Source organism: Vigna unguiculata, chromosome 1 (assembly GCF_004118075.2).
Source record: "Vigna unguiculata cultivar IT97K-499-35 chromosome 1, ASM411807v1, whole genome shotgun sequence".
Taxonomy (NCBI): Eukaryota; Viridiplantae; Streptophyta; class Magnoliopsida; order Fabales; family Fabaceae; genus Vigna; species Vigna unguiculata.
Genome location: NC_040279.1, coordinates 12,267,755 through 12,283,205, shown reverse-complemented (window position 1 = coordinate 12,283,205; position 15,451 = coordinate 12,267,755). Strand labels below are relative to the sequence as shown.

General features: G+C 35.0%; 1 protein-coding gene across 1 annotated transcript; it reads right to left on the bottom strand.

The window, feature by feature from the left end:
* Nucleotides 1-12,026: 12,026 nt before the first annotated feature.
* LOC114178268 (auxin-responsive protein SAUR71-like) lies at nt 12,027-13,220 on the bottom strand. The gene has a single exon (XM_028064086.1). The coding sequence runs from the start codon at nt 12,868-12,870 to the stop codon at nt 12,460-12,462; it is 411 nt and encodes a 136-aa protein (XP_027919887.1). The 5' UTR covers nt 12,871-13,220; the 3' UTR covers nt 12,027-12,459.
* Nucleotides 13,221-15,451: the final 2,231 nt, after the last annotated feature.

The following is a 15,451-nucleotide window of genomic DNA, read 5'->3' as shown; positions in this document are numbered from 1 at the left end:
TATCGAAATTCTTTTTTTTTTTTCAATTCTCACTGGTTGGGTTCTCATCCTATGTCAATGTTTAGTTGTGCAATGTGTATACAAAGCATATGTTTTAATCATGTTAGATTATTCATCCTTCCTTCCTTACGCTCCTAACTTTTAAAAACATGTTTAGACCAAGAGTGTTTCGTCCTACTTCTTTTTCCAACCAATTTAAAAAATGTTCATGTTTTTCCTAAATGATATGTACAAATAACTTAATAGCTACCAAAACTATGCAATCGTCACAAAATATATACTAATAAACTTAACATTAAGATAAACTTAAAATGGTAACTATTTTTGTTCTCATAGCACTTTATTGAACAATTTTAAAAATCACTATTCTGCATAGCTTATTGAATTTTTGATTGACCATTTACATTTCTTTGCACAACTATATTAGACTTAGTTAACCACATTTGATTTTCTATTCATTTGCTATTAGCATTTACATTACTGTCGCAATTTAAATCCCGACGGGATGATGAACCAAAAAGAAATGGGTTTTTAAATAGAGATTTGGAGTCACCACCATAGTTTATTGTGGAAAACTATGAAAAACCATAAAATAAAACATAGTTTGCGCAGGAAAGGTATTAACACCCTACAACGTCCGCTCATAGGCGGTACCGTTAATTAAATTTGCCAAAAGAGATGTGTTTATTTTAAAATATTTACTTTTCCCAAAACTAAGAAATCATTGAACAAATATATTTTTTGAGTGAAAAGGACTCGACAAGGGTTAATCTTGGTCCTACATATTATCATTAAAAATGAGAAATTAAAGTTACGTAGTACTTTGTAAAAAATTTGATTGGAATGTTGATTTGATTTTGTTAATTTTTGAATGTTTTCTTTTATATTTCTACGAGTGTCATGCAATGCATACGACCGAGTGACACCTCAAGGTATCCACTTTAAAGGTATTTCATCCTCAACTCTCGAGTACAAGATGAGGATTGCTTGAAAAAGACACTTTGATGCTAAAGTTAGTCTGAGATATATACTTCGTAAAATGTGCCTTTTATAGTAGTTCCTGGGCCTTACCTAGTTAGGCATGGATTTATTACTCTTAATTACTTGTTAATCATGATTAACAAGTAATTTGGGGTTATGTCCCCTTGAGATGATTGGACTGACTTGGTTACTTAGCGAGTCTGAGTACATGTCATCCTATTGGGCCAACATGTGCCCAGCCAGACCGTGTACTTGGATGATCTTTTTTGACATATAAGCTGGAAAAATGAGCTTCGGTGTCTCTCTTGAGTTTTAATGTCCCAGGAAGGGCAAAGACAATAGTCCTTTGTGCAGGTTAAGGGGCGAGGACAAGTAGTCCATTCATCAAATTAACCGAAAGAACAAACAACCCACTTCATCATATCTCATCACAAACATGTAATTCACACAATAAAATAAAACTAAAAGCCAATCTCATAGATGAAAAACAATACAACTAGCTTCCCTTATCTGGATTTGAGTTTTGTCTCTACCATGTTCCACAAACTCAAACTCTCATAGGATGTTCTATCTAAACAAAGAAAATCTTAGATAAACAAATTAGTGATCATTGATTTGCAGATATTATCTTGAACTCGAAAGAACCACATGCAAACAAGTTTCCCCCACATCCAAGCATATCATCGGACTAACCAAAGAAAAGGTACAAGATGAAATTACTCTAATTAGACTTTGATTAGATATGACGATTATCCTTGACACCGAATCTTAAATGGTTCACTCTGATTTTCAAATGAATGAATGAATTGATTAGAAAGCTAGAAAGAATATAGATAAAGTGATGAATCCAGCCCAAGCCCATTACATGACCAATACTCAATTCAACGCCTAAGCCCATTACATGGCCCATACTCAATTCAAGGCCCAAGCCCATCCAAAGGCCTAATTACTAGGAGTATTATGAGAAAGATACAAGAGGGCATATACCAACAAGATGCCAATAAGCTTAATGGGTTTCACATGCTATTCTCTTGGGCTAAAGAAGATATCAAAATATGATAGGTTTCATGTAAAATCAGTAGCATAGTCTTTTCTTTTGGGCCAAAAGTTAGGCCTTGTTTTACAAAATAATTTGCTAAAGTACATTGATTCTAGCTTTCAACTTGGGCCAATTCAAGCCCACTTTGTAAGCTTGGGCGAAAAGCTTCTTAGAGCATTTTTTTTCTCATTTTGCACATGGTAAAAGCATGGAAGTCATTATTTTCCACTTGGCACTTGATCCATGACTCACGAATCTAGAAGGCATGGCTCTTGCCCAAGCTAAGCGGTTTCATTTAATTTCCACACCCATTTGCATTGCATTTGAGGAAGGTTTCTCTACTATAAATAAGAGTCTCCTAAACTTGTGTAAAGGTTACTCTTAATTTGAATGCTAAATGTCTTGATGTTAAGACCACTCCACACATTTGCCTTATTCAGAGTCATGCTAGCTAGGAATCTCCTTAGATCTCCTCTAGCCTTCTTCCTCCAGGATAACTTCTCCTTCCTAGAACATCATCTCCACCATACCATTTCATTGCTCAAGAGTATTCAACCTGACTCGATTAATTAATTTTCTATTTTTAACTCAAACTTTATATAAATAAAATAATTGAATTTTACACGTATCATACACTCATATGATCTACTCCTACTCTAAATATTGTTTAGGTCATTACAATTGATATAAATAATTACAATGAAACTTAATATATATATATATATATATATATATATATATATATATATATAAATATTTTTATTCACTCCTATTTTAAACGATTGTTAATATTTTTTATTTAAAATTCAAACAAAATAATTAGATATTACTAATTTTGACACTATTTTGTTTAAAAAAGTTAAATTAAATTTATATATGTAACGTCCCATTTTAATAGATAAATCTATTAAAATAAAACTTCGTACATATTATCATATCCAAGGGTACAAGACTTAAAGTATAAGGATTTCGCAGCCATCCAAGTATTCGATAAAGAAAAAACTAAGGCACACCATTGTACCCTTAACGAAATAGAAAGGTTCAACAAATGACAAAAAACATACTCATAAGCAAGGGAATACATTATAATAATAACTCTTCAACGTGGCTTAATGGTGACCAATACTAAACCATGTCCAACTAAGTTGCAGCATCCCCATCGCCACTACGATCACCAAGAGTTCCCACATTTGCTCACATCAATAAATTGATGATCATCGCAAAAGGAGAAAACCACACACGAGACACACAAACAAACAGAAAGGGTAAATTAGAGTAAAAAGGTTTTATCATACAATTGAGCATATGAATTTAAAGGCCGAGAACACATAAATCACTCAACCATATGATAACAACCAACACGACTCTAAGACTCATTTATCCGGATACATATAATCAGTCAGATTCACTGGATGCTTGCACTTGTGGTGACCTCTACTACTCTACAGAGCCATTATCAATGGGTTTCACCCTACCACGCACAAGGTTAGCCTTCAAACATCTTAGGCGATTATTCTGCCAAAGACTAGGACCTCCTGGTACTCTCACCACTTGAGTCAGTATGCTCTATGTGAGACTAATTGACTCCTTAGAGTTTTAGGATGCAATCCTTACTTGAATCCTTACTAAATTATATAATGAGGCACTACCACGAAACCTCCGTGGAATTACGTCCTAACAATGAGGCAACACCATGAGCTCCCACTAAAAAGGGTCATGGAATGACGTCCTGACCATGAGGCACCACCACGAAACCTTCGTGAAATTATGTCCTGACCATGAGGCACCACCATGAGATCTCACCTAAAGATTCATGGAATGACGTCCTAAACCATACCAAAATCATATCTCACTAACCAACATAAAATTATCATGCATACCAATCTCATGCCAATATATAACCAACCATCCAATCATGTTCCATACGAAAGATCATACCAAACTCATCAATTCCGGCCCATGAACTATTTAAATATATGCATAATCACTCATTTCATGATTCAAAGTAAAACATGTTAGTTATCACTTCGCATCACCTTGTTCTTTCCTTTAAGCATCACTCCACTAACTTGAGCACTCTTGAGTTCTGGCCTACTGTCCCACCTTCAACACTCTCAGCCATTTTTAGGGATACTCATACATCTTGCTTCCTTTGCTTGCTTCAACCAAGGAAACAAGGTTCACTACCAAGTTGTTCCATTTCCAAGTTAAAACTTTCAACTGTTTCCGTCACCATATCGTTTTGGCATCCTATCTTCATCTTTGATCCCTTAACTTATAACCATCATTCCACAAAACCTCAGGACCATAACTTTCACTGATTTCAAATTTCTAGTTTGGTTTGTACTAAGCAACTCTACGATACACCATCAAACTAAGATTGCCCGATTTGGCTTCTTCCCAACCTTTTTGAGAAACTTAGTCATCCTAGTCAAATGACTAGACCAATGAAATCTCCTCACATCTTCTCCTTCCAACTCAGACACTTACTTCTCTACCAACTCCTCACTCTTACCTCGTCAAACCAAGATCTCGAATCCCTTCCTCTAGCGAAGAATCTTGTCGCTAAACCTTGATGATACTGTCAACCTGTTTGAAATTTCTTACCTTCATCATGTTTCCACTCTTTAAAACCATAGGCTTGAAGAGCCAATCCTCCCTCATCCAACAATTACCCTTGAACAGTCTATCCTACCACTCTCTCCTCTAAGATCTACCAAACTTACAGATATTCAGGTTATCCTACTAAGTCCATACCACTACATCCCTAACAACCCTTCACCTACTTCTTTTACTTCGCGCTCTAAGCATGAATATCCAATTGGGAATATTGGCATTGGTTCTGCCTCAAACACCGACGCATTAGTGAACACCACCCCTTCCTTGGTGGAAATTCCAGTACCTGTTTCGAAACCATATTTAGAAACTTTTCCATAGCTGAGATCCTTCGTGCCCAATCTTCCCTTGCCTTTGTTAAAATCCTCTAACTCGCGTGATACTATGCCTCCACCCTTCAACTTGTCCCTCTCTTGATATGGAACCACTGACTTGTCTCCTTGAACCGAAGGACATCACTTCATAGGGCATCATATCCGATAGGAATGAGATTTGGGAAAATTACCAATTCATTTTTTATATTATATCCCACCCTTACTGATAACGCTGTCAATTACGCGATCAGATTAATACTACTAAACCATAGCAACTTCAGTATTGCTAAGATAGTAGTTAAGGAAATAGAAAGGGTAAAGTTAACCCTAAGTCGTCTCCCAACAAACACGGAATTGATTTTTAACAAATTAGTTCTTATAAAAACTATACAAAAGAGTTAGTCAAATAAAATAATAAAAATATGAAAGGATTAAGATAAACAAAGAAAGAAGTAGAAAAGATAAAAAGAGATAAAAATAATAGTAAACAAAATAGATCGATTCCATTGCTTTTTCAAAATAGATTCATCATCGGTTATCTAAAGATTATTGCTCAATTAATTATTGTTGTAGATTTGCAAATTAATCAATGTAAAGTCTCAATTAATTTGTTGGTGTTCTCACTTTTAACCAAAGTACAATCTCAATTAAAAGTGAGAACTTTTAGATTATCCACAATAAATTCACCCAAAGTATAGTCTTAATCAAATTTTACTATGCCTAATCATGTCTATTCTTTTATCTCCTCACCAAATAAAAATCTTAATTAATCAAAGTAAAGTCTCAATTAATTTTCGTTAGAGTAAATACCTTTAATCAAAGCAAAGTCTCAATTATTGATAAAAACTCATTTAATCACATGAAAGTTTCTAAATAAAATCAAAGTAAAGTCTCAATTAAATTTACAAACCCTTGGACTCATATGATCAACATGCATATAGATTTAAAATCATTACTTCTTACATGATTCAAAGGTAAAAGACATAGATGAATTAAAACCTCAACAATAATAAAAAGAACAAAGAAATTATTTTATTCTAACATCAGAATCCATAATGAAATTACAATGGAATCAACCCAAGAAGTTTAGCAATCCATAGAATGCAAAAGTAAAATAAAAATAGAAAAAAGAATAGAGAGAAAAAGGAAACGAAATTAGGCCCCCCTAAGGGTTCCAAAACTCTGAAGTCCCGACTTTTTTTTTTCTGCATCTCCCTTGGTCTCTTTATATAGGACTTGGATTGAGCTTTTTGGTTGCTAAAACCTCTCAAATATATTTTAAAATAAAGATAAATATTATTTATCTTTATAGTTATTTTAAAAATATTTGGAGAGATATAGACTATTTGACAAATATAGTTGGTTAATAATATCAATATCTAATATAATTAAATTAATTAATTAAAGATATATGATAAATTATCACCAATTAATATTTGTATTAATTTTCCAAATCAACCATTTGCAATCTCCTCAAATTATCTTCTAAATAGTCCAGTATCTTCAAGATATATTTGTTTGTTGTGGATCTAAAAATATTCAAGAAGATCTTGTCATATTTAAAAAGATTTGGTAGTCATTATCTTTTAATATTTTATGATATAATTAAATAAGATAATTATTTAAAAATATCAAATAAAATATCTAAAGATATATTTTTCCCAAATTATCTTCTATCATAAAGATAAAGAAAACCGTAAGGTCCAATTTTTTTGTTGCTCTCTTTTTGGTTTAGTCAAACTTCTTCACTTTTTTCAAGCTTTTCTTGTCGTCTTCATGCAATGCTTGGCTTGGATTTTTGTGATTTTGATAATTTCTTATTCTTGGATTTATCTTTAAGGTGTCATGAAGCTTTAAGCAATTTATTTCCACACTTCCATGAGCTCAACTTAGCTACAACTGCACTAACACACCTCAAAATATCCAAAGAACATTTATGCAACTAAAAAGCTATTTTTAACATGTTTTTGTATCTCATGCTCAATAAACCCAATTATAGGAAATCCCAATTAAATCAATCTTTAAGCACACAAATTCAATTAAATACCCATAATTAAACATTAAATGAGGGTAAAAATATGCACTCATCACTTACCAAGGGAACAATTCAAATCGACTTGAATTTGAATCCTCTGATCATCACAGGACAAACCACAGACTTGAGCAATCTTCACTTGATTATAGTTGTTTTGAAACCACCATCTTAGTTCTTACTCATGCTTGCATATGACCCTAACTCGTCCACCATACTGGCGACACCAAGAGGTATACAATCCCAAGAAAACTGACCCTTAGCCCAAGCATCACCTTCGTTATCTGCATCTTTGAATGAGATCATCTATGCTAACCACCTTAGCATCACCCATCATAGACACCATGTCAATAACTCAAAACCTTTCTTTTCATTTCCTCCATCATTCTGTTCTGACATCAATTGGGTTGTCCTTCCATACAAGAACAACCTTTAAAGGTGTGCCTCCCTTCTGGTACGCGTAACCTCCCACCTTATATCTCAGGTCAATTGTTCTGCTCATGGAAACTACTTTTCCTTGAAACATCCTACTAACAATTTTGAAAAGACCATTCATCATCTTCTGACTATTGAACTTAGTATGAAACCTTTATGCCACTTCTTTTCTATCCATAAATTGTTTCCCCCCTACTTAGGAGGCATCATCTTATCTAGCTGATTTCGTCAACTCTTATCCATCTCTGCCTTCCACTAGAGGTTTGTCGTCTTTTTACACTTCACGGTCTTCTCCTTTCTTAGTCTTCTCACTGTTAAGCAATCCCACCACTTTCGGCAACCTGGGATTTGCCAATTTTGCCTCTTCCACCAATCCAAGAAAGCGCTAGATATGACCACATTGTTATATCTTATGACACTTCTCCTAACACTGTGTATCCACAAAGCTTTGAACCTCAACATTGTTGGGATATAGAATCAAGTTGATTTCCTCAACGATGTTACACTTGCATGCACTTATACCTTTCATTATTCTAATCTTTGGATTCGACTCCTTTTAGAAAACTTGTAGTATCTGTTTCCAAGAACCTATTCTTGAAACTCCCTCTGACCAAACATTGTTTTATGAATTCTAACATCTTCTCCGGTTCATTAACCCAAACTTAGCTTTCCTTGCTCAACAATATCCATCATACGACAACCTCCTATCTCTAAGGCAAGAAGTTGTCACGGAGACCTCATCCAACACTTGTAAAGGTAAGCCGGCCAAACTGACATTGAATCTGCATTCCTTTATCCCTGTAGACACCTGACACAAAACACAAAGGTGTAACAAGACAAACTAGAACATACAAAGCAACACTCCATCATCTACAGACAACCAACTTTTATTTATCACCCTTCTTTCCCCAAACTATTAGAATTAAGAAACGAAAACAACCTTTGATCTAGTCATGAGTGTGCACCCTCATTACTTTATAAAGACGTTTTCTGTTCTTAAAACTTTTGGTTTCATTGACAAACTCGACTAGACTTGACTACTTACACCCACGAGACATGACAAACCCACAACCCTCAGGTCATCCTAAGGACGAACTGCTATGATACCATAAATGTAACGTCCCATTTTAATAGATAAATCTATTAAAATAAAACTTCATACATATTATCATATCCAAGGGTACGAGACTTAAAGTATAAGGATTTCGCAGCCATCCAAGTATTCGATAAAGAAAAAACTAAGGCACACCATTGTACCCTTAACAAAATAGAAAGAATCAATAGATGACCAAAAGCTTACTCATAAGGCAGAGATTACATTATAATAATAACTCCTCAACGTGGCTCAACGACGGTCCAACACTAAACCATGTCCAACTAAGTTGCAGCATCCCCGTTGCCACTGCGATCACCAAGAGTTCACACATCTGCTCACATCAATAAATTCATGATCATCGCAAAAGGACAAAATCACACACGGGACACACAAGCAAACAGAAAGGGTAAGCTTGAGTAAAAAGGTTTTATCATACAATTGAACACATGAACTTAAAGGCCGAGAACACATAAATCACTCAACCATATGATAGCAACCAACACGACTCTAAGACTCATTTATCTGGATACATATAATCAGTCGGATCCACTAAATGCTTGCACTTGTGGTGGCCTCTACTACTCTGCAGAGCCATTGCCAATGAGTTTCACCCTACCACGCACAAGGTTAGCCTTCAAACATCTAAGGTCATTATTCTGCCAAAGACTAGGGCCTCCTACTACTCTCACCACTTGAGTCAGTACGCTCTACGCGAGACTAATTGACGCTTTAAAGTTTCAGGATGCAATCCTTACTTGAATCCTTACTAAATTATATAATGAGGCACCACCACGAAACCTTCGTGGAATTACGTCCTAACAATGAGGCACCACCATGAGCTCCCACCAAAAAAGGTTATGGAATTACATCCTGACCATGAGGCACGACTACAGAACCTTCATGGAATTACGTCCTGACCATGAGGCATCACCACGAAACTTTCGTGGAATTACATCCTTACCATGAGGCACCACCATAAGATGTCACCTAGAGACTCATGGAATGACGTCCTAAACCATACCAAAATCATGTCTCACCAACCAACATAAAATTATCATGCATACCAATCTCATGCCAATATATAACCAATCATCGAATCATGTTCCATAGGAAAGATCATACCAAACTCATTATATCCAGCCCATGAAATATTTAAATACATGCATAATCACTCATTTCGTGCTTCAACATAACAATCCAATCAAGCATGCGACCATCAACCAAGAATAGAGGAGAAAACAGCACCTAAGCACGTTCTCGCCCAATTCTCGCTCAGGCAAGAGGGTTCTCTCGCTCAAGCAAGCTCCTTTCGCTTATGCGAAAGCTCGAAAAGTGGAACAATGGTGCTTTCGCGTTTTCTTGCTTAGGCGAGACCTCATCGCCTAAACGAGATGGCTTTTCACTCAAAATTGGAGCTTGTCACCTAAGCGACAGCTCGCGTAGGCACCTGAGAGGGTTTCTGATACTCTCGCTTAGGCGAGACCTACTCGCTTAGGCGAGAATATCAGATTTCCTCCATTGTTCTCGCAAGCCAACACAAAGATTCATCTAGAGCAATGCACAGTACATGTTCATATCATTTTAAACACCATACAATCACCAAAATCACGAAACAAAGTTGAAACACATGCAATATACATTAAAACGCAAAACCCTAGCTTCTCATACCTTGAAAATGCTAGCGGAAAGCACACGCACTCAATAGAAGGTTTACTATAGCTCTAGGAACAAAGTTGCGAGTTAGGAATATTGACACCAGAACCCAAAAACGAAATTACTACATGAACTCTAGTTGGAACCACGAAGAATAAGCTGGAGAATAAAGAGTATGAGTCAAGAACTAACTTACGTGGATTAGAAATGAAGTTTGCTAACTTGACGCGGAAAGGGGTCAAACCCTAGCAGAGCTCGTTGCTCTTGTTCTATGTGGGAAGGGGGAAAATGTTTTCTGAAAAGTGGCAGAAATGAGAGTGTTAGAGCTGGTTTAGAGGTTTTGGACACCCTATGGGCCAACCTTAGGTCCAACTAATTAAAACAGACCCTTAAATATAAGGAGCGTAAAAAGTGGGTCTTAAAATATAAAAGTATAATATTAGCAAAGTAAATTTAAATAATATTTTGAATTTTATAAAATAATTAATTCAAAATTAATTATCATTTAATTCTAATTTATATTTAATTTTATTAAAATTAAATTAAAGATATTTTATAAATTATTATATTATTCAAACTTTTTTCCTGTTATTTCAATAAAATATAGTGCATGCAGTGTCTCTTGGGTCCAAACAAATTATAGAAATACTTAAAGTCTTGAAATTGGAATTTTTTTGACTTAATAGGTGAAGAGTGGAACCATATGGCAGACTTTTTTTCCAAGCGGAAGACTGGCATGCCATTGTTGATTTATGCAGAGAGAGTACACACTGCCAAATGACGAAAACACCTCAAAGCAGACACAAAACAACGTAATTGACCTAACCTTAGTGGATCCGATTAAGATTCTCAAACACACCGAATATCACGGCTATTACATTGCTGACCTGCCACTACTGCCAACGCCCAAACATTCAATCATCACTTTAATGCATCCAAACAAACCTTACCATTTTTCAACTCTAAACATGCTCTTTATTTTCTCTTACTTTCCAGTGACACACGTTTTATTATTACGAAAAATAAAATAAACTTTTTTGGCATAATATTAGAAAAATTACTGGAGATAAATTTTATAAATTAATTTATGCACAAATTAATTTTAATTAATAAAAATGTAACTTTGTTATTCTAAATTTTTTTATGAAAAAATATCTCCAAATAAAGGTTTCTTTCAACTATTAGAAAATCCAATAGATTTGTGGAATGTTACAGATCATTCATGTAATAAATTATGTTTGATCCTAATCTATATAGAAACTCGTAGAACCATTTAAAATCACATCAATGTATTTTTTTTCAATAAGGATTAGTCTTTATTCTATTGATGAGAGAAAACTTATTACCAGAAGAAATAAAAAACTTAATTTTTTTGTAAACAGACTCACCTTTCAATCATGGCTTGGCTGCCAATTTGATTAATTTAATAAATCCAATCTTGCTGAGATCCTCGTTTAACTTTTAAAATCGTTGCTAGTTTGGATTTATACTCTTTAATTATACTTTTAAAATCGTTAACTTTCATCATCTCCTGCCAATAATTTGGCCTCGATCTGATGGCATCAACTACAGTTATTAGGAGGTATAATGCAGAATTTGTGAAAGATAATCGTAATATGGGTTAAACATGTTTAGGCTTTTGTAGTTATAATTTAGTTATTTTAATGTTTAATAAAACTGTTTTATTGTATATTCGCCAAAGTTTTATTCTTTATTTATTAAAAAAGACTACTCAAAGATAAAAGACACGACAATGCGTATTTTCCCTTTGGTAATAACAGTAGAACATAACTGCAGTTCAAGGTCCCAATTCGGTCCAGGAATATTTTCCTTCCAATTCCCACTCGCGCAACACTATCATTAAACTGCAATTAAATTAAACTGAAATTTAATTAATTTCACTTTCAAATTTACTTACAAAGAAACTAAAACCGCTGCAGAAAGAACGGAGCGGTTAACATCCCCGAACGGTTAAAAAAAAAAGTCACAGGTTTTCTTTTTCGGTCTGTTTACTGAGAAAGTGACCGAGAAAGAAAGTAACGGAAATGACAAAAAAGTGATGATTCTCATTCTCCGGTCGCAAACAACGGCGTTAAAAATATCTTCGCCTTTACAGTGACAGAACAACAACAACCTGAAGAAACCGAACCCAAGGAAAAACAATTACAAACCCTAAATTTCTGTGCCTCTTTTTTCTCAAGTTCCTAATGTGTATATACAGCGCAACAAAACCAGCAAAAGATCCAGCCAAATCACGAGCAGCGTATTCTTTTTTTTTTTTTTCATTTACTTCTCAGGATAATTCTTCCGGCAAGAAGCTAAGGAGCTCGGAGACGTCAGGCGCGTAGAGGCCAAGGCGGAGCGCGTGGAGCACGCGCTCGAAGTCGAAGACGCGGCATGGCAACCGGAGCACGCCTTTCTGCTCGTAGCCGTATTCCTGCGCGGATTCGTTGAGTAGTTTCACGAAGACAGGGTGGTTGAGGAGCTCAGCGCACACCACAAACCTCTCCATCTCGTCGCCGACGTAGATCGGCACGTGCCCCTCCGGAACCACCGCAGAGGAGCGGCGGATCTTGGAGGCGCGGAACGACTCGGACCGGTGGCGGCGGCGGCAGCCCCGAGACGAGGAGTAAGAGTCCGAGCGGAGGAGCGTGTAATTTGAGGAGTCAGCGACGCGCGAGAGGCGACGGATGAGCTGCTTCATCTGAGAAATAGAGAAATAGTGTGAGTGAGAGTGAGAGTGAGAGGAGCAGAGGCAGATGTTGGTTGTTGAGGATTGAGTGTTGAGGTTTGTGGTTGTGGTTGGAGTGGTTAAAGATGAAGAGAAGAGTGTTATATTATATTATATGGGTGAAGGGTGGGATTGGGATTCTAATAAGAGGGTGTACGCAAATGAAAAGGTGATGATGCGAGAAGACTGGGAGGTACAGGTAAGCGTACTTGGCAGGTACAATTGGTGAGAGAGAAAGAAATGAAAAGAGTAAATAAATTTAATTAAATAGTTTGTGTGGTTTGTTTATTAAATGTTATCAAAGAAAATGAATGTGGTGTGGTTGGATTTATTTATTTATTTATTTAATATGGTGCCCATGAATTTATTGTTCGGTTTTTGCCTTGGCTTTTGTCAAGCTGTGTGTGCAGTGGGTGTTCAATTACGCTTTTTATTTGACCCGTATACTTTTATTTTTATTTGAATGCATACTTGAGATAATATTTACATAGATATTATCTTTTTTTTTCAAGTTAGAATTTTATTTTCTGAAAACCAAATTGTAACCTTTAATTGGTGAGTTAAGTATTAGAAAATCCGTTTCGGAAAATTAAATTCTGAACTTTATTTTTTATTTTTCTATTTTTTTAAAAAGAAAGAAGGAAAAAAAGCTAAAAATGATTTAAATAATATTTGATAAATATTTTTTTAATTAAAATTGACAAATATATACATATTTAGTAATAATAATTTATTTAAAGATAAGTTAGGCGTAGAAAATGAGAAAATAATTAATTTAGATAATTAATAATTTAAGAAGTAAATAATTAGAAAATATAACTAGTGTTATTTTCAAATTGATGAAAAGATTGGTTGTATTGGATTAACATTGTTCTTTGGTTGTCACATTATAAATTGATTTGATTCGTCTAACATTTGTATGAGTTTAATGTCTTGTGTTATCACATTGAATAGTGTGTTCAATGATCTCATTAATTGAGTCTAGCTGAGTCTGCACACTAAAATGCATCTGATGACTTTTGTGACTCTCCTATCTTTGCACTTTTGTCTTGAACTTGTCTAAAATTCACTTTCATTGTGTTTGCTTTAGACTTCAGGCATTATGTTTCTTTTGTCACTTATGCTTTCTTAGTGCTTTTACTCCCACTCATTGAACAAACATTAGCCTAACAATTATATATGTTCACAGTAAAAAACATTGTTTCCTAATGGTTGTTTATGAGTGCCTAATAAGGTCTTTGACCTAGTTATCCTTTCCTATGTTCAATGCTAATTTGGATATTAATCTTAATTATTCTTAGATATTTTGGAACAATGTTATACTAACTTTTCTTCCTTATTCCTTATAGATTTTGTTATCAGCAAAGCCTATTAGCTATCAGGTTCGTATAATGAGGTTTTTCAACGTCTAATGCTAACAATAGTATATGGTTTAAGTGTGGTGTATGATGTATTTTATAGGATTAAAGTTGTGTTGTTTGAGGTTGACAAGTGCATGTGGATGTTAGGGTGCCATGTGACTTCTGTGTAGCATGCCTTTCCATTAAAGTTGATAAATCTTGTCCACATTGCAAGGTGCATTATGAATTGTTGACATGTGTCTTAAGCCATCCCATCCATCCAATGCATGCTAGGGTAATATCACATCCAAGGTTACCTTTGTGTGGCATGCCTTCCCATTAAAGTTGATAAGTCTTGTCCACATGATAAGGTGATTGCTGAATAGTTGTCATGTTTCCTAAGCCACCATATCTGTAAGATCCGCAAAATTTAATTAATTAAATAAATAATTAATTAATAAATGTAGGTAGCGGAAGCCTTTATGGCATTTAATACTGACAGGTATGATGTGGAACAGTACTAGCTCAAATGGTTGAGAGTACTTGATTGTGTGAGGGGACTTGTATGCCATTTGTGTGTTATTTAATTTCTTATTATTTTAATAATGTGTTGGATCATGATGAGTGATAATATAATCCTAGAATTTTATAAATTTTCATAAAACATGAATTACTTGAATGGTTGTGCATTGATTTGACATTAACATGGTTATGGGTTCAAACCTTGGTAGATACAAACTAAGCTTTCTTTTTGCTAAAATTAGTTTTGGCATGAATGTGAAAGGGCAGAGTAACCTTAGTTGATAATGGGCAGCCAAGAGGGGCTGGAAAAACAGCCACTAATGAACTTTGAATGACAATTAAGTTCAGCCTTAATACACAATTTTGTTTTTGTCCATTCATTGCTAATTAAGATAAAAATTTAGTGAGAATTAAGGGAGGGAGAGTGGATTTTTGCTAAGGCTGTCATTGGTGCATATTGAGGGAGTGAATAACAGTGCGAAGAGGGAGAGGTGAGAGTTGAGAAGGAGTTTTTAAGGAGGAATCACAAGCTAAGGCTAATTGGAATCAAGGACTCAAAGATTAATGCACTTTTTGTAGCAAGGAACCCAGGTTAGGGGAGCTGGAACCGTTCTTTCAATTCATATTACTATCTTTCTCCATATAACCAACCAAAACCCTAGGTAGAAAGTGCAACCACTATGCCGCCACCA